The following is a 20,331-nucleotide window of genomic DNA, read 5'->3' as shown; positions in this document are numbered from 1 at the left end:
CAGACCCACTGCCCAGCACGGTTTGTGCCTCTCACACCAGATTATTCCACCCAGCTCTCCTGGCCTGCAGCAAAGCCCAAATGCACTGCCTGCCTCACTCCCCCAGCAGCCCTCCTGCACAGGGGGTGTCCTCGGGGTAACCCAGAGCACAGGACTGGGACAGGTGGGGACCCTCCAGGCCTGCCCTGACCCTCGGCTCCTGCTGTGGCCACCAGCTCAGCCCAGCCCTGCAGAGGGCTGCAAGGGGCAGAACGCCCTCCCTTTACCAGTGGGAGCGAGCTCAGTCCCACCAGAGCGTGTGCTGCGGCAGCACCAGCCAGCTCGAAGTGGAGAGAGCAGGTTTGTGGACACTGTGTGCACGAGTGTGGGGGAAAGGAGCAGGCACAAACATTCCCTCAGGAGCACAAATCCAGCACTGGCAGGTGGGCTGTGGGAGAGTAGCAGGGTTTCTGCCATCTCCCAGAACCCCGACGGGCAGGGCTCTGTGTGCTGGCCCTGTTTTGTGTTGCATCATAATGTACAGCCTCTGAAAAGGTCTTAATGTAACTGTCTTGTTCATTACAGAGCACGAGAAACAGGAAAAAACTAAACAAAAGCACACACTCACACTCCACTCCTCATTGCAGCTACCTGAGAGCAGAATCTTGTGTAGACTCTGAGGTCCTTCTTCTCCCCCATCTTCCCACACTGGATTCCACTAACACAGCACTGCAATTTTTACATACCCACCTTTATGTCAGCATTTACCCAGAAAATCGTGGGAGAAATTTAGTCCCTCTGGTCACATAAGCACTTGATTACTTTTATTTGTTGCTCAAAGTCCTCTCTCAGCTCATCTGTTGCTTAGTTGTTTTTATCCTGGACTTCAATTTTAAACCATTCTCCAAGAGGGCTTTGCTCAGCTTGAGGCAGTGGTTAGAAAGTTTTCTGTGGTTTAGCTGTATTCATGAGATAAACATTTTTCATCTTACTTTGAGACTGTTTCTCAACATTCAGGCTATGCAAAGCCAGTGTGCTACACTATTTTTCTTGCCCTGACAGAGCCAAAGCAGTTCCTAGCAAAGCTCTCTAGCTCAGGGTTTGTGTCTCACCTGTAAAATCTTTTACCATGTTCCTGGGGAATGTGAGATTTATCCTACAAGTGAATCAGCCAAGTGACTGTGCAGCATCCAGCATAAGGACCACCTTCTGCAAGCTCTGTGTCACCCCCTCATGGATGTTCAGGAAACAAAGGACAATACAGAAGGCAAAAAAGCATCCCTGGCACACACATGGAGAGTTCCTGCAAGCAATCAGAACTTCTAAACTGTGTTAAGACAGGCTCCTTCAATCATTGAACTGGGATTTAATGAGGTTTAATTCTACAATATGTTCTTTAATTTGAAATTAATTAAAAGCCAAGAGCTCAGTTTACCTCCTTGTGACTGTAAGGAACTTTACTGCAAAAGTGGTTCACACTAGGCACATTAGGGCAGTTTCAGTGTAAAGCTCCATTTCTCTAATAATGAAGACATGCATGAAGGAAAATTTAAGGATTTATCTTTCCAAGTACATATACAAATCAAGAGATAACTTGGCATTCTTCTCTTTTAAAAAATACCAGCAAAAGGACATTGATATAATTCTAGAAAATAGTTAAACAAACCATAATCACACAAGGTTTTTACAGCCTAGGTGCTGCAGGAGCTAAAAACATAGGAATCTTTTTTCAAGGAATTGAAGTATATGATGGCCCTCAGATTTAAAACAAGAAACATTTAGTGCAATTTTTGATTTGGGAAACACTTTCAGTTATTTTTAAAAGTGTGACTAGTCTCTGTCTCCACAGCTTTACATTAGACAGCAGCACTCACTTAGTTTTTCTGTGTGAAAGAGTGGTTTTACAGTTCCCAAATCTTAAACAAAGGGAAATAAATTATTGCTCTCTGACATGCAATGAACACCAATAAACTAATCTGCACCCAAGGGTCTTTATACTGTTGATCTTCAAGGTATGCTAAATTAACAGTTTTATTTTAGTTCCTCTAAAACTAGCCAACAGATTTTGGGCCTACAATATCTTTTAGATCATCTTCCCATGTAGTCCCTAGAGCTTTCCCTCCACACATGACCCTTTCAGCTTTGTTAGTTTATCACCTAACACAACTCCTTGCTGAAAAGGGAGTTCAGCTGACAGCCAAGGGGAATCCCCCTGCTCTGTGTCTGCTTGCTGCCACTTTCTGAAGCAAGACTGCCAGCAAGCACTTGGCTGAGCTGATAATTGTGAATGATATATTTGATCTAGGCTAACAGCACAATTAAATCAGGGCTTTAACCAAGTGTGACTGTACATGTTGTTTAGACAGCTCTCTAAGTGATTTCAATTATGTTTTGTAATGAGAAATTAGGAATGAGCAGTGATAAACTTGGAGCAATGAATCTGTTGCGCGACTGTCTCTTTGATGGCTTCAAGCAAAATAAAATGAAGCCTCTTTCCTCTGTTCTGAGAAAGTCATGGCACTTACCTGGGTACACACACAGTTTTAGAAGAATTAAATTATGTATTTTCCTACTGACATTTGTAAATTTTATCCATGTATGGGACAGCACAAGATTTTATACATTTAGAAGTAAATTATCAGTTCGCATAGTACTAAAAAGCAAAATAATTTTCATCTTGTCAACTATTAATTATCTTTTTTATTTGTTCTAAAAACAGTTAGCTAAAATCCAGCAAGAAATAGTAAAAATATCAAAATTGTAACATACAAAACATCATTATGAAAAAAAAAATCCTGTACCAATTAAAATCCACAAGTAAAATTATCAAAGTATTTTCCAATTCTGAAAAGAGGTTGGAGGCATTCATGGAATAGTCCTTTAAATAAATGTAAGCATAAGAAATAGATATGAAAGCACTCGGTATTTTAAGCTCTAAGAGTAAACAGAATGTGTTTTCCACCAGGACCATTTCAATGATCAAATGCCAATCTCCAAACTCCTATAGGAGTATCAGATTAACATATGTGGAGCAATAAGGACACCTTGAGGACACTTAGAAAAATGCAAAAATTTCAATTCTGCATTGATACGGGAGGACTTACACATCCTTTGTAAGTCGGAATTCCTTGGAATTGCCACATGATGTAAATTATAAACTCTTAAAACTGTTTGGCAAACTCCCACAAGTCCCAAGAGTATTATTAATGCTCTCATTAGTCCTGAAATACTAGAATATATGCTTACCTATAGGTTCACTTACTTACTTCACTAGTAGTTTTGAGGATAGACCTGTTCTTGCAACTTAATAATCTTGTTCTGAGTTGCTTTTCTCCTTGTTACAGAAATAAAAAATTTTGCTTTGCACTCCTCAGCATAGTATTACACTGTACATGTTTTTAAAAGGAAAAGTAAAAAACAGTGAAGTTTTCTGAAGAAGTATTAAATGCAAATCTACACAAAAATTAAAATTCCACAGTTCTTTGTCACTCTCTACAAGTTTCAAGTATTCCTTTACATTTGTACCTTTTAAAAACCAAAAATAACTAAAATTTTTTAAAAAATGGGAAGAAGAAGAAATCTTATATCTCCCATTTTGCTTAAGATTTTTTTGCAGGCAAAAAAGCACTTTTTTTTTTAGTCTAGCTCTAAGTTAGAACTGCAGTTGTGGGGCCATTTGTAGAGCTTTCTGTTCCCTTAGTGCTATCTGCAGACTTAGAACCGTCACATATTTCCTCTGGTGGCTCAATTTCCTCTGGCCGTGGTGGGGCAAGATCAGCTGTGATCAAATCAGTTTCCTGATCTGATTTTCCTACTTCACTGCAAAATTCAACTTTATCTTCCTGCTGGCTGTTCTTCTTTATTTGTCCATTCTGTGCAGGGTAGGTACTGGCAATGGTGTCATACAGAAATTGGTATTGTTCCTTAAAAATAAAGAGAAGAAGTTAGTGTTAATGGAATGCTTTGAGTCCAATAATTAATCCTTTCTTTCTTTTTTCTCTTACATTTTAGAAATGTAGCATGCAGTTGGACAAGCAAGACTGCATATGAAGCACTTCCTCAGTTTTCGGCATAGAGAGTGTTGCTCCTATGGTTTATTCTGACTTCATGTGTACATAACATCTCTGAAACTGTCTGCATCAGATATTCCAAGCTGTCACTCAGTGCCCTTTTGGTTCATAAAGTACCAAAAATACATTTTTTAGAGTACCTAAGTTGCAAACAACATGCATTATACTGACTTAGGAAGGCCATGTAATAACCTGCCCATATTGATGACACCCAGGTCTGGTTTGTGGTAACTGCACAGTGTGTGCCACGGTTCCTCTGGAGTGACTAAACAAAACAGTCAGTGGCTGCCAGCCTGCACATGGAGTTCATCTCCCAGCTGCAGAAAGGACACTGCATGTACATCATGAACCACCTGCAGGAACAGCAATTTATGCCATTTGTAATTTGATCCTGTACACCCTTTGCAAAGGCAGTACAGAACTGCAGCTCTGCATCTCTCAGATTCCTTCATTCCTATCAGCAAGCGCCGCTGCCCAAATGGGGGAGTGTGAATGTTCTGATTAGAATCAGTGCTCCCTATACAGAAATTATGCCCAAGGTTATGGGGATATTAGTGATCATGGTAAGTAATGTCCTTTTTTTTTCTATTAATTCATAAGATTTACTTACAAAGGTGGAGACCATTCCCAGCCTGGTGCGACGAAGTGATTTTACCACTTGGAAAACATCTACTACTTCTTCTGTTTCTGCACTTTCCAAGAGGGTCATTAAAGCACAGAATACACCAGTCTGCTGTGATCCATCACTAGAAGATGATGCAAAATACACATGAAAATCTACAAAGTAAAATCAGAAGTCTTCTGACTAAATGTTAGATATATTTTTAAAACTTTCTACTGAATTATATTTCCAAAGTATTTTTTACTGGACTGAAATTGCCACAATTAAGTATACGTGTAGGATTCACACAGAACATAGTTTATCCCTGAAGTACCACTTAAGGGAAGAGGGAAATTCAAAATTTGAGACTTACAGTCCCAACTATTGTTAGCAGGATTATCTTCTGGTTTAGATGGGATGCAAGGCTATTCCTGGAAATGGTCCTAGAAAAGTGCACTTCTATCCTGGAGTGAGAGATGATCCTAAAAACTCTACTGGATATTCACTAGTATGTCCTGCAAGTGCACTCTGACTTAGCATTTCCCCACAAAATAGGTGCACCAGCCAAGAGGAGCTGCTCATAGCACCTGCTGTGTGCCCACACTTGCCCAAGAAAAGTGTGCTTTCTTTTCATCACTACAATCCAAAAGGCCAAGGTTGAGAAATTCAAGGAATCTTCTTGGGAGAGTTGAGTCTCCAGACACACAGAAAGGCTTGTGAGAAAAGGTAGGCATCCCAAAATGATAGTTGCTCTGTATACCCAGAACTTAGAGCTAGGTGAATGTGTGTGCTGAATTCAGACCCACCAGCAGTGGACAAGCAGTGGGACACTGCGGGCTCTCCTGTTGTCCTCAGTGACTGGTCTGGCTGGAAGTTTTTGTTTAATGTTGAGAATCATGCTGACTAAATCTTTGGGGGTTTCTGGAACATCACAGCCACTCCATTGATGGTACTGATACTGATACACCTTCTGAGTTTCTTTTGTCTGCAAAACAGCAGTGGAGATGTGGTTAATGTTCAGGATAAAATACAGATTCACACAGTACCTCTATTGCTGTGGATTAACAAAGGAAGAAGTATATTCCTGAGGAACTGCAGGGTGATAGTTCTGCCGCATGAATATGAGGTAGGTAGACATCCAAGCTTTGTTCAAAGTACAAAAGTCAGCTGATCTCCTGAGACTCCCCTACCACCATCTCAGCAACTCGCTAAATAGAAAACTTGAGATAATTTATAGCATTTGTCATGATTGACTGTTGGTCTGGAAAAGAAAAATATTTCCATTTCTTAGAGCAGGAGCTCCTAGAACTGCAGAGGGAACTGTTTCTTCTCTTTCTTGAGGCTAAGTTTATAAATTTAGTTTTAAATTTAAAAACTCCTTGAAAACAGTGTTTTGGAATTTGCAAAGAAACTTTCACCTTCAGATGTGCAACATCAAATGCACGTATGGTATAGCTAGGACCAGAGTTGACATCTGCCATTTGAACTTCTAAGCCACCATAAGTTTTCTTTCCTTCTCCCCAGTACTGTGCACAGAGTTCCTAAAATGGATAAAAGTACAAGTCAGTGATTAGCACTTAAATCCTTTTTTACTTTGCCTTCCACATGCACTTAGAGGCTGCACTGACTTTAAAGGAGTTCTATGGCATTTTAAACTATAGCATCGTACACTTTTCCCTGAAAAATTCATTAGAAAGTAAATTAAGTAGGTAAATGATAGGGCAAAATATATTGGAAATGCAAATTCCTCACTCTATGGAAAACATTTGAGCAAGGGAACAAGAGAATACAGTGCAGTGTTTTGTTTGCACGGAGAGGATATTCAGTGTGTCAGTGTGCAGACAATGCCCCCACCTGATCTCCCTCCTTCAGCTCTGTCAGCATAACAATGACTTTGACTTTTCTATGGAACACCATTTGCCAGAAGTCAGAGATAGTTTCCTGCAGTGGTCCCTGTGTTGCAATCATGGCTTTTGGACCCCAGTAACCCTATAAAAGAAATAATTTTTTTCTTCAATTCATTTGAAATATGATTGTCAAACAATACAACTTGTCATTTAAGGAATACACTGTGAAATAAATTAATGCTGTCTGTTTATAAGGAAAACATGTCTTTCACAGTAGGAATCGGTCTTATAGGAATCCTACTACCCAAATGACACTTACCTCAGTCCCCCTAAGAATATCACTTCAGACTGACAACAAGATACATTGATGCTGCAGTGGCTGAGATCTCACCCTGTCATTTTTTGAAAAGCATATTTTTAAGGGGTAAAACATTCTGTTTTACACAGCCTTTTGATTTTACCACTAAGAAATTGTGTTTACACCATACAAAGTTGGTACACCAGTCAATTCACACAGAGCTTCCTAAAAATAAAGATACATTTACCCTGAATAGGTATCTTAACTGTGCAGCATTTCAAAGGATTCAGATAAATGGAACTTAGCTAGTAATTCCATTAAAATCAGTTACTTCATTTACGACCAATAATTGTTCTTCTTTGGATATATAATGATACCAAAAAATTGTTGGCTCCAATTTTCACTGCTAGGGTTTGGTCTATGTGAATAACTATAGTCACATTTCATTAAAAGGGACAATATTAATCTGGTTCCACCTGCAGACAGATGCCTACTAATGGAAATATATGTTATCATGAGGCCAGCTGAAGACTAATGGTTTTAAACATAGATGGATTTGCCAATCAGCCATCAGTTCCATCTCCCTTATTCAACTAAATTCTTTTCTATTGTGATGCCAACAAGAGAATAAGAGTTTGTGCTGAAAGCTTGTGAAATGCCTATAGTGGATGCTCTCAATACATACAGTTATGAAGGAAGCATTGATGTATTTGCTGGATTCCTCACAGTCGCTGTCCTCATCCGAGGACTCATCTGAATCATGCTCAGCCTCCTTACTGCAATCTTCTTCGTGCCTGATGGGCACTCGGTTAAAGTCATCTGTGTGAGACAAAGTGTCACTGTCACAGCACACCACCTGGGTATGGCATTTCTGGGGGCCAGGGAATAGGGAAGGCCAGTCCTTTCACAATAAACTGCAGAACCAAGGCCACCTTGTTTGAAATAAACACTCACAATAATTCACATTGCTAAAAACTCATCTCTTCTTTTTTAATCACTATAAGAAGTTTAGAATTTCACAGTGTTCAGAAAACTAATCAAATACTACTCTATATGGTGATTTGCTCATTTTTTCAAAATTTTTCTAATAGGAGAAAATCGATAAAATAAGGCAATGGAAAATACTTACAAGGAATTATGTTGGCATTCCTATTTTTGCTTTTATTTTCATCCCGATTCCCAATGTTCTGTGTCCGCCATCCCTTATAGGAAGGCAATCGCTGAAGAAAGAGGATATTTGATATTATGCTTGACTAAAATGGTTCTTGAGATAATTGTCTCCCCTCAGAACTCTCACACCCAGTCTTCATCTCGCAGTGCCTCTCTCCTTACTTTCAGTTACATCTGAACTACCATTACTTTAAATGGTAGTTCAGATGTAACTCTGGTAACATCTGAACTACCATTTAAAAATGCCTGCTTCATAATGTACAATGGCACAGGAAATCATGAACACAGACACAAGTAATCATTCTGTGAGCTGCATCCTTCTTAAAAATATTAACACCAAAGCAGAAATAAAACTTCATTAGCATACAGCTTTTTTTTCATTAAAGTAAAGAAACTTTCTGTGCTGGAGAAATAAAATAGCACCTAAGTGATCTATTACCTGTGGTATCTCTCTAGCTCATGACTATTGTGCAAGATCATTTTTAACATAAGTAGGAAGGAGGGGCAACTGGAATGCAAAGCTTATTTACCTGGAACTCTGCCTCCAGCAGAGAAGGGTCACTCGGCTGGTCTTTTCTTTTCAGATTGTTAAGGGAGGAATGCAGTTCTGAGAGACTAATCTCTGTTTCTCCATACTGATTGTATTCCACCAGTGCTTGATGAATAAGGATGTACTGTGACTGGTGTTTCCCATTTGAAGAGTTTACACATGAAGTTATTAAAGAGTAAAAAAAAAAAATCATATCACTTTTTAAAATCATTATTAAAAGCTATTACTCCTGTGATAATATCGTAAGTGTTATTAAATTAAGCATTAACATTAAACAGATATCAAATTCAAGTGTTAAAACTTTAAAATGCTGAAATAAGTTAAAACATGCAATGCATCAGTCCATAACTTTTGTTGTACTCAACTCATATGAAAATTGCACTTGGGCAGATGTATTTTAGAATTTTTAAAATCCAGTTTGACTCTGTAAGCTCAGTTTTGCATTTATGAATTGTATGCCAAAAAGCTATTCTCCTTGGTTTCCTCATCTAAAGTCTGAACTTAAAAAGTTGAAGTTCCTAAAATTGAAAAATTATGAAGTTTTTTTCCCTCTTAATATTTTTCAGAGCTGTATTTTCTATGAACAGCTTCAACTGAACTGAGCAATGCACTTGTGAGAAATACTGCTGAAGCCCCAGACCAGGAGAGTGATGACAGGAGTTTCAGGGGGATACCTCTACTTGGACCATGAGGCATCGCTGCCGACGCAGTTTGACGATGTATCCATAAACATCCACTCTGCCCTCTGTGTCCAGCCCCTCCAGCATGGCATCGATCCCGATGTACGTCCCCGTGCGCCCAACGCCGGCACTGCCGTGCACAGAGGGACTTGGTTACCCACAGGCAATGCCATTGATTGGCAAAACAAACAATCATGAGGTTGCATTTTTAGTATCTTTTAGTGAAAGCAAGGCCAACATGGCCAAATATGGTGCTTATCGCCAGAGCAGCCCAACGCTGATCTGGCTGTTTTTCAATTCAGGTTTTATCAACCTGAATTTCTTTCATATCCTTTAAAAACAGGCCTTGTGTATCTTTTGCTGCCTCATTTTCAAGTGTTTAAGTCACAAAATCTAGGATCAGACAAAGACTTTTGCCAGATCTCTGTTCTGAATAGCTTCATTTCAGTCATTTAACATTACCAGATTTTTAAAAGAATAATGTATATTTACCTGCAATGAACCACGATCGGGCCACTAAAAAAGTTGCTGAGGGCATTAACTCTGCGTCGGAGTTTGAGAAGGAGATGTGGATCCTCAGGAACCCCATGGTCTGGCCAGCTTGTGAATTGGATATGAGTGACATCTCTTCCAGCTGTCCTTTCTCTTCCCTAGAAAAAGTGAAGTATGGTTTTTTACATATATCAATCTATATATACATTAGTATATGTATACAGAAGTATACATAAATCTAAGTGACTAGATTAAAGCCCAAAGCATGTGAGTCTTGAGTGGACTTTGGTATGTTGCTTCTAGACTAAAAGAGAGGACATACATTTTGATAACCATGATTATAAAACTAAATTAGAAAAACCCCTTAATGACATTCCTTTACTCGCCAAGATTTTATCTGCCTGTACAGGCATTTTTCCATTAATTAACCTCAAAATTCTTACTCATAGTTGAGTTATCCAGTTGTGGCTATTCATACAGTTGTTTGCCATTGTTTCAGTAATTATACATCAGTCTTCTACCAACTGCAGAAGTCTCCACTTTCTTGCCATGGACCACTCTTCAATCCCACAACCAATATCCATTTTACCTTTACTTTATTGATATGATGTCAGCTGAACAAAGAGCAGATAGTTCTAAAAATATCAGCCCTCAACCTGCTGCACTCATTTCTAATGTCACATTCCTTAAGGGACAGAGCAATGTCTTTATAAATAGGTAATTTTTAACATCCTGATCTGCTCACTGACCACACAAAGTTACAGCTTTCTTTTAATCTGACCACTTCCAAGTAAATTTTAATGCAATATGAGACAGCAGAATAGGAATTTCCAGCTGTAATCATGAATCAAGATGGGTGCATTCTGTTGCTTTGCTGAAGATCTGCCAGCAGATTTACTCTTTGAAGCTGAATGCTTTTAGCTATGATTTAGGCTCCATTTATTATCATTGAAATTTTTTTGCAAAGGGCCTGAGCTGAGCATTTAGCCTTCGATGGCAAATTTTGTTCTCAATTACACCTAGGGCAATTAATGTGACTTCAAATGTGTGAAAGAGAGCAATTAACCAGCCTTAATGACTTTACACATTTCTAAACGGTGATTTTAAAACACTTATATTTATAAACACACTTGAGATTACCAGAATTTGTGATTGTCCCACTGTACAATTATCAGAAGGGTAAATAATGGTTACCAATGAGTTGCACTGATTTTAGTTGCAGAGGGTTATGCTGAGATACACACAAAACAGCAAATTTTTTGTGTTCGAGAACAAACTAAATATATAAATACACTGCAGTGTATATATTAATTTTTTACCACTTAGCAGCATATTAATAGTACAATCCTAAATGTAGGTTCCAGAGGATTAAGGAAAAATACCTTTTGAAGTTGGGAAATATATATCTAACTCATATTTCTTGCAAAAAATTACACCTACATCTAAGTTTTCCTTTAAGCTATATGATGCTTAGGAAAGACAGCAGAGCATCTTCCATTGAGAGCTGACTCTTCTCTCTTAAAATACAGACTCCAAATCAACTCCAGCTCCAGTCAGTCTCACACTTTTGACTCAACTTACATTTGTGATGTGCAGTTTCTGAATGACATAGTCTGGACATGTTTTACTTTCATAGATCTTCACAATGATGTCCCCATACGTTGCAGTCCCGTTCTCCATTGATGGCCAGTACTGGGCACATTTGTTCTGTGAAGAGATGAAGTTAAGTAAGTGATGTGGTGATGTGGCAGATAACTGAGAGCTAGAAAAAGGCCTAATTTAAAATACATGGCAATTCAGTATAGCTTTTCCAACTTTTCAATTCCAAATATCCAACAACTCAGGTCTCTGACCTAAAATTTAAAGCCATAGAATTTAACTTCAGATGTATAGTGGAGAAAATAAAAATCCTGTACATTAGTTGAAACAATGAAGAGTGACTGCTACTGTCTCCCTGTGGCTGGAGAAATGTTTGCAGCTACTTCCATGCCTTTTTTTCAGTCTTCAATGAGGGCTGCTGCTCCTGCCTGCCTATAACATCAGCTTGGGTGTGCTGCAGATCTGCAGGCTGTCAACATCTTTAACTGCAGCTAAAACAGCAGTTCCCCTTTTCCCTGCTGTACCTGGAATAAGGAAAAAAGCAGGCCAGAAGCACCCAGTCTTCCACTTAAAAAAAGGCAACAGAGGGAAAATATTCTTTCTAGGATCTTCTGAGGGCATTGTCAGGTTATCAGAATAGGCAGGAGAAAAATAGAAACCATACCTTTTCTGACAGACCTCAGACAGAGGAGCTACAGTTCTACCTTGAGCCCTTTTCTGGATTAATTAGCTGCAATTTGGAAGCTCACCCTCTGCTACATACTGCTGTGACTAAAGTGATATTTTCTGGTAAGACTGGTAATTCATAAGGCAACACTGTTTTGGCATGCTTTCCAAGACAGGTTCTGCCACAATGAGAGAACAGCACAGAATGAAAAAAAAAGTACTTAAGAAGAGTATGTAATTCAGCACAGCACAGCAATCCACTCTGTTTTCAGGAAAAAGAAGGAGGGAAAGACAAAAGGAGGGAAGGACAGGTATTTCTCACCCTCTTTCCTTCCTCACAGCGAGTCACCATGACAATAACGGTTGCCTTCTGTTCCCAGATCATTCTCCAGAAATCATCTGTGGTTTCATCCTTGGGGCCTAGAAGGAGATAATTTAAGGGACCTTTTCAGAGTGCAGTCCCATGGAAAAACATCTGCATGTTTGGCCAGGCAATCTGAAGAGCTAACCAGAGATCATACAAATAATAGTCACACACTTGATTTCATTATGGCTTCTGCCATTAGGCTACAGCATTTAAAAACTCTCATCTGTATCGTTAGTGCATAGCCATGAATCTGAAAACTTCTGGTGTAAAATTATATAACATGAGAAATCTGTCTTTGAACTACAATTTATTAATTGTCACAAAATTCCCTAAGCAGAAACTCATTGACTAGTTTGTCATATTACATTTCAAAATGTCAGATCTTCATTTTTTCTTTAAGATTACTAGTAGGATTTTCCTACTCTAAAAAAATGGGTGAATAAGATTATAAATTACCTTGCGCAGCAATATATTTTCTTGGTTCTTTGAAGCCCTGTGAAAAGTACATTGTTATTAACTTTTAGAAAGAAAGCATGAACAATCTAAAAGGTTTGCAACTTTAAAAATAAATTCAAAATGCAACAATTCAATAATATCAAATACATTACAAAGGTGAAAACAACCCCAATGGAAATCCTCCAAGGTACTGATACTTCAAATGCACAGCCTACAGGATTTCTTCCATATTGTCTAAGACTTTTTTAAAGTAAAAGTCACTCACATCAATATAACTTGCATTGATATAGTCTGATCCTGGATCTCCTGGCATCTCTGAGAGCTCAACACGGTTATGGTCATCTGTTTAAATAATTTAAACCAAAACAATTGCATTATCTCAAGGCAGTGACAAATCAAACATATATAATCCATGTTAAAATTATTACAAATACTCACATGGAAGAATATCAATGTAACGGTTTTTGTTCTGATTATGGGTCTTTTTGGCCTCCTTTATAGAAAATTTACTGAAGACTCTAGGAATACTCTGTAAAATACAAAATTTATTTTATTAGTTAAGTCTAGATAAAAAATTGTCAAATGAATATGGAAATAATTTGGAATTACTGAATCTGGAAGGCAACATTATACTTCATAAGATATTACTTCATATATTTCTTATATCTAAAGTTTAAAAAATTCTTCTCCTTAATATAGTTGGTATATATCTCCACAATTACATATTATTTCTATCCCCATGGTTATGCAGTAAGACAATTTTTAAAATATGTATTAAAAAATACTTTAGGATGAGAGGTACTTATTCTGCATACTTTATACTTTTGCCGAAGAACACCTTCAGGAAAAAAAGAGTATTTTCATATTACAATGAGGAGAAATTGGTAGAAAAATTAACTGAGGACCATTTGACCTTCACGTAGACTATTTGACCTTTCTAGATTATTTCTTTCTTTCTTTCTAACTAGTACAAATACATGTACTTCAAACATGCTCCTGGAAGGAGTGCTTCCAACCGTCTGGATAAAAACCTGTGGTATACTTTGAGTGAAGAACAAACCTGAAATTCTTCCAAGAAGAGCCTTCCTTCATCTGCAATCTTCCTCTTGTATGTGTCCAGCAATAGCTCTGAGGGTATTGGCTCTATGTTGAGAAGTTGCTTGTCATCATCTTTAACTGTGTAAATAAGTCAAATGTTTATTGTTACTGATGTTGAAAATGTACATCACACTTCAGTAAACGTAATTTTAAAACTGCCAGATAAATTAACAAAAGAACTAAACTCTTTCTTTTAACTTGGTGTATTTATTTTTATAAAACCGGTGTTGCCTGAGCCAGCTGTGAGCAAACAGGCTGTAGAGTAAGAGAACTTTTCCAGCTCTGCTGCCTGACTGGAGACACCTCCGGCGGCCACATGCAGGGAAAGCACATCAATACTTTTGCACAAAGTGGTGACTGCCATATTCAGGGCACAGCAACTGCCTCAACAGCCACAACAGTTCCACAGCCTTGCCTTCTGCCTCAGTTCTGCTCAGTCACTGTCTGTGATTAAAATAGAACAACATGTATCGCCTAACTTTCCACATTTTCTCCAATTTGTGTTCTGAGTTGCAATAATCTGCAATATCATCTTGAATGAAAAAATAACAATTGAACAAATTTTAACACCTCTTACTAGACATATATTAATTTTTAATTTACATTGAAAAGTTGTGTCTAAGCAAATGGATTTGAAATTCAACAAAGTCCTACTTCCCATTTAATGTAGTTAGTTTCTGCAAATTTTAGTGTTCTAAATTATTTTTTTTTGTGAAGCTTTCTGGTATTGACTGATCCTGTCCTTCACAGGCTTTGAAATCTTGTGCAAAAAAGTGCACAAAATTTTCAGTCTTTGGGATTTGAAAGTCTTCAAAATTTTTCAGTAAAAAATAACTAGCTAGTGTTCAGTCTCTTGTTTTGGAAAAAGGTGCACAGAAAAGGGAAATTATGTTTAAACTAGATTTTATTCTGGACTTATTCTCACTGTTAAACATATCACAAACATTGTCTGGGATAACTAGCTGGGTTTTTAACTAACTAATAAATAAGAATTTTTCAAACACCGATGAACTTTCAGTTCACTCGAGTATAAATACTTCTTTTATGTATTTACTAAAGTACTTTTGTCCTCCATATAAGGTGTTATCATTTTGATATCTGTAATCTGTGTATGCAACCTAGAATGCAAATAACCCAAAGTCAGTAGCAAGATCTGAGACTAGTTTTATTTCCATTTGCTAAATGGAAATAAATATGAATTGCTAAATTTCTAAAGATACTCACCTGCAACAAGGTTCACGCCTTCCGAAGAATTGCTGTAAGAAGCAAAAGCACCTGTAAATGCTTTGACTAGTAAGATATATATAATAATAAGTTAATAAAATCAGCAAAACAAGAGTGCTGTCTGTGAAACAAGAGTTCTACACTTGGGATTATGCAGAGGTGCTTGGGATCCTTCTCCTCCTGCCCCAAGGCAGGGAAACAAGGTAGCCACATCAAAAACCTGTAGTGCCTGCATGATTTTGCCTATCTCATCTACAACAATCATGTGTTTAATCTCTTCACTGAAGTGACTGCTCACACCATCTTCTCTTCTCTTGCTAGTGACAGAAAACTAACTCATACATAAAATACAGCAAGTTGAAATGCTAAGTAGCCACAGGTATCAGGGAATGCAATGGCCATCCTTCTATTGCCATCCTCTACTACAGAGCTGCTGAGCCATCGAGAGGGCACTGTAATAACAACAACTCCCTGAGATATTGTTTAGGGTGAACAAGTTCTTAAAAGAGTTCCAAGAAAGCGTGGATTATTTTTATTATTTTTGATTTAAATCATGAGGGAAATGTTTTCCAGATATTTCTGAATTTTTTTCACAAAGCTAGGGACAAGTCATTTTGTTCTGTGACTCAAACAAGGGTAGAGCAGTGAGACTTATATCTATTTCACTATATTTGTTTTGTTTGACAAACACCAAAAAATTAGTTTCTTTTAAAATTATTTGAAGGTAAAAGGGTATCTTTTCCCAGGATTAATGAAGCATCAAATTTGTAACATTTTGTCACTACCCAATGTGAAATCTTGTGGAAAAACCAAAAGCCACACCCATGCCCCTTCCATTTATGTATGAGAGGGAGACAAACATGAAGCTTACCTAAGCTTTTTTTGGTGAAGATCATAGATTTTGTACAGAACCAGCAGTAAAGCAATTACAGTCACAATGATCAAGAACACCAAGAATATAATCAAGGCTCTAGAATTATCTACCAACAGAAAAAAAATACATTTATTATTTTAAAATTACTTTAAAAAAAAGAAACCTGTATACTCCCTAGAACCAGTGCTCATCAATTTTTGATTTGGCGTCCTTTTTGAGAAAAAAACTAAACAGGTTTGAGTTTGCTATGCCAAAGTAGAGGAAGGAATTTTAAGTTTTCATTAAGAAAACTTTTCCTTAAATTCTCCATGTCCACCTGTCAAAATGCTACAACTCACTGGTTCAGCATTACTGTACTTGTCTCCTGCTCTGTGTGACCTGTACAGTGCAGCTCTCAGCTGTTCCTGATCTGGGAACTGGGAACCTCTGCCAAGTCACAGATGTTCAGCTCCTGAAATGCAGGATCCGAACACAGGAAAATAATCCAAAAGTGAATCATGTCAGTCAGAGAAATTGTTTTCTAGTTGCATTTGAATATTTCCTGAAGAAACCACAGCTGTGTAATAATTCTGAGTTATGATTAATGACTTGTGAACAGGATCGGCTACATTAATACTGAATGGGGATATTTTTCAAATGCAGATCAAATATTAACTATAAAACAGGAAGTTTGGATTTTTAATTAGGAGCAATTTAACTGAATTGACAATTTACATTATTTACATTATGCTAAAATCAAAAGGGAAAAATGCTGTACATATTTACTTACATCTGGTTTTTATACTCCCCACTACTTCTGGCCCATTGTTTCTTCCATTAAAGACGGAGATCTGCATGCAGTGCATGACAATAATAGAGATGTTCAGATATGACAAGTAAAAATTTCTGCATACAATTCTTAAAAAACAAATTACAATAGATTTTTCAAATTCATCCATCTATTGACAACATCATTGACAGCAGTGTCTGCTATCAATCTCTGTATGGACATTTATGGTGCAGCTCAGGTTTCTACCCAAGTTACAGCAAGATCTGGGTTCAAAAATATGGAGATGACAGGAAAAAGAATTTAGAAAAATAGGAAACACACTTAACAAAATAAAAATCAGATGCATCTCAAAGTAAAATCAATTTTATCTTTTATTAAGCCTCTTAAATCTGAAAAATAACTGTGCAATATATAAAAACCTCATTTGCTGCAATAGTAAATATACAAATAGTCCACTGAATTTGATGGTTTTAGTACAAATTTAAGTATGGGCAGGTAATTAATAGAAATTTAATTAAATAGGGTGCTTTCTTGCATCTTTAACTTTTGGGTACTCTAAATGGTATTAAAACACAACGTTCAACTGTGTTTGTTTTGTCATATATTTAATATTTATTTGATCTTTTATATTTCCTTAATGGAAATTCCTGTAAATCTAAAAGACAGCTTGCAGTCAAATATTTCACACTTTTTTTTTTCCTTGTGAGTTTTCTATAACTTGACCAGAGTCCTTTCATTACCAGCTAAGCCCATAAGGCTTTGTCCAGTTTTTGGGAAAGAATTAAGCAAAATACCTGCAAAGCAAAAGCCGGGATTTAGAAGTGCAGAAGCAAATTCCTTCTGTAAGGAAAACTGCTCACTGAAAGTGGTGGACAAAAACCCTTAAACAGCACAGTGGTCCTGTGCCACTGGGACAATGCAAGGATCTTTTGCTCCTACAGGACCACATCTTTATTTTTCAAATATAAAGCTCTCTGAGCAGCATCTGTTGGGAAAATCCTGACAAAATATTGACACGAAACTGAGGTTACTCAAGTTCCCTGATACTGCATTTGTGCAGGTTAAGTCACAGGAGGAGGAAAAGACTGTGGGGAATAAGTGAAACTGCTTCCTACAAGGAATAAACTGCTTACTTTCTTGCCTAAACTTTACTGAGAGGAGCTATCAGGATATAAGCAATATTCCTACTGGCCTTATTAAGGGAATAACACAAGGCAACCTCAAAAGGGTGAAATGCAAGACAGAAGAGAAAATCTCAGGAAAGTGAAGGCGTAAACAGAGGAGGCTATATTTTGTATGGACACAAGGACTGGCTTGTAAGAGGCTGATGTAATGGCATGCAAAAGGATCTGAACTGCTTTATACTAATTAGGCCCTGAAGAACCAAAAATCTTCATCCATTAAATGGAATATGTTTTAAAAACTAAAATGTCAGTCATACTCAAGAAACTGTTTTAATCTTATGGAAACCCCAAACTTCACCTGAGCCAAGTACAAACAGTCTATTCTGCTTGAATTTTTCTTGCTGTTAGAACCTATGTGGAATAGCACACCAGGGATTGCTTGATAGGTTAGGCACATATGCACTTTAGTTCCCAGATAATAATTACTTTTTTACACCTGAGGCCTATAGATTAAAAATTGACTTCTCTGTCACCAAATTTACCTTTTTCTCCTAAAATCAAGCATAATATACTTAAACAGTGAAAATGCAGCAATATTTTATATATTTTAATACAATAAGCTAACTTACCTTAAATGTATACTTTGTCAGGTAAAAGAGATTTTCTCTTTTAAATTCACATTTTCTTTTCCTTTCAGGTTTCTCATCATTCTCCCAAATGAATATAAATTCTGCATATGGTCCAAACACACTTTCGTTTTTGCATGTAATATGGACAGCATTATCAGCTGTCAATGTTGTTTTAATGTGATTCACTTTGTCTGGTACTGTAGACAAAAAAAGGGGTTACTTGCTCTATTCTCATCATTTCAAACTCAACATTTCAATCTGTATGTGCTCATGTCTGTTTCCTGTCTTCTCTCAATAACTTCATATATTTTCTTCCTTAAAAATTTCAGTCCCAATTTAATAACAAGATAAATAATCGACTTTGACTTAATCATGAGCTTATCTAAGCTGAAAAAGATGTGAAGTGGACTGAAATGCTCTACTGACAGACTGCAAAAATAGTATGATGGCAACTCTCTCTTACATCTGACATCACTTTCTCATTTGAGGAACATGGGGCAACAGACAAGACAGGAGAAAAAAAGAGCTCTCCATGTGAATATTTGTTTCAAAACTATTTTAAATTAAATTTCTCCCAGAAGCACTAGTGTATTCTAATATTTAGAACAGTGTCCTTACACTTAAGTCTGGTTTAAAGCCACAAGAATTTTTTAATGATACAGAATCTGTTAAATCTAATCTGTGGTTTCAAACTCTAGTTTCATCTGTTGCAACAAATGTTGCAGGTTTCAGACTGAGGGGCACAGCCAAGAGACCTTTCACTATGAGCTGGTAAAACCTTTTAGAAAGTAAAATGAGGCAGCCTTTGTAAGGCAGCCTCATTTCAGTAGCCACATTTCAGTAGAACACCACCATGGAAATTTTCTACAAAATCATGTCAATTTGCAAAACAGCATATTGAGAAAAAATAAAACCAAAAAACTGCAGCTGATTTTTTCTTCATGTGAAGAGCTAAGACTTGTAAGGCTCTAAAAGCAGATCAAATATCCCAGGTGAGGAGTGGCAGGATATTTGACTTGTCTGAGTGTGAGGTTACATCATAGCTGATCATTTTTATCCACAGGGCAGATCTGTTAAGATTCCTATTCCACATGCTGCTGAGAGAGCTGTGACAAGGAGAAAGTGAACATTTCTGGAGGCAATGTCTTTGTTGAAGATGAAAAAATCTTTTATAAAATGTAGGGGTTTTCCTGTTTCCAAGGACTGGTGGTACACTGTTACATTCTTCAGCTCAAGAAGCCATAAAATTCTTCCACATCCTGCCTGACTTGTTATTAACTGTTGTGACAGTTGAGAAGGTCTAATCAATACCATTAATTCATGATGCAACTCATTATTTTCGCAAAAAATAAGGGAAATGAGGTTGTTTGCACATCCATAAACTTATATTGAAGACTTCAATCTTCACCTGAGTTATTAAAATTAGTGGAATGCACAAAGTGGGGGCTTCAAAAGATAATATGCTCAAGCTAGATTTTTGTAGAGAAAAGAACCACAGTCATGCTCATATTAGGGCTGCCTAAAAATTAAAGCCATATTTAAATTTGTATTACAGTGAAGTCTCAGATCAACCTGTTTATATTTATCAGTAAATTAATTTATTAGCTTTTTTTATTATCTTTTTGTTTAATTCAATTTTTTTTTCTTTATATTGGGATATAATGCTTCCTAAAGACTTCACAAGAATTTCAAATAATGAAATCTTCTTTTTAAAATTATATATATATAAGAAAAATAATCATATGAAGTACATAATTAAAAATAGATCAACTAAGTAATTTTAAAAGGGACACTAATTATATGAATGTCAGTACAATTATTTTAATTTTAATCCATTT

General features: G+C 37.0%; 1 protein-coding gene across 7 annotated transcripts in view; it reads right to left on the bottom strand.

The window, feature by feature from the left end:
- Nucleotides 1-1,339: 1,339 nt before the first annotated feature.
- PTPRC (protein tyrosine phosphatase receptor type C) overlaps nucleotides 1,340-20,331 on the bottom strand; it is a 75,854-nt gene continuing 56,862 nt past the window's right edge. For all 7 annotated transcript variants that reach the window (XM_071436037.1, XM_071436039.1, XM_071436041.1 and 4 more), the window contains 20 exons: nucleotides 18,494-18,690; nucleotides 16,741-16,801; nucleotides 15,969-16,077; nucleotides 15,098-15,129; nucleotides 13,836-13,951; nucleotides 13,214-13,304; nucleotides 13,041-13,117; nucleotides 12,776-12,812; nucleotides 12,275-12,372; nucleotides 11,269-11,394; nucleotides 9,688-9,845; nucleotides 9,190-9,325; nucleotides 8,496-8,645; nucleotides 7,925-8,015; nucleotides 7,481-7,614; nucleotides 6,505-6,639; nucleotides 6,069-6,191; nucleotides 5,457-5,635; nucleotides 4,660-4,795; nucleotides 1,340-3,902 (listed from right to left, as the gene is read on the bottom strand). In XM_071436037.1, coding sequence (XP_071292138.1) covers nucleotides 3,627-3,902; nucleotides 4,660-4,795; nucleotides 5,457-5,635; nucleotides 6,069-6,191; nucleotides 6,505-6,639; nucleotides 7,481-7,614; nucleotides 7,925-8,015; nucleotides 8,496-8,645; nucleotides 9,190-9,325; nucleotides 9,688-9,845; nucleotides 11,269-11,394; nucleotides 12,275-12,372; nucleotides 12,776-12,812; nucleotides 13,041-13,117; nucleotides 13,214-13,304; nucleotides 13,836-13,951; nucleotides 15,098-15,129; nucleotides 15,969-16,077; nucleotides 16,741-16,801; nucleotides 18,494-18,690 — 2,462 coding nt within the window. In that variant the 3' untranslated portion in view covers nucleotides 1,340-3,626. The remainder of the gene's footprint in view (nucleotides 3,903-4,659; nucleotides 4,796-5,456; nucleotides 5,636-6,068; nucleotides 6,192-6,504; nucleotides 6,640-7,480; nucleotides 7,615-7,924; nucleotides 8,016-8,495; nucleotides 8,646-9,189; nucleotides 9,326-9,687; nucleotides 9,846-11,268; nucleotides 11,395-12,274; nucleotides 12,373-12,775; nucleotides 12,813-13,040; nucleotides 13,118-13,213; nucleotides 13,305-13,835; nucleotides 13,952-15,097; nucleotides 15,130-15,968; nucleotides 16,078-16,740; nucleotides 16,802-18,493; nucleotides 18,691-20,331) is intronic.

The sequence above is a fragment of the Agelaius tricolor genome, unplaced genomic scaffold (genome assembly GCF_023055355.1).
Source record: "Agelaius tricolor isolate 1412-34295 unplaced genomic scaffold, bAgeTri1.0.p SCAF_11, whole genome shotgun sequence".
NCBI lineage: Eukaryota > Metazoa > Chordata > Aves > Passeriformes > Icteridae > Agelaius > Agelaius tricolor.
This window is presented reverse-complemented; position numbering and strand designations above follow the sequence as displayed.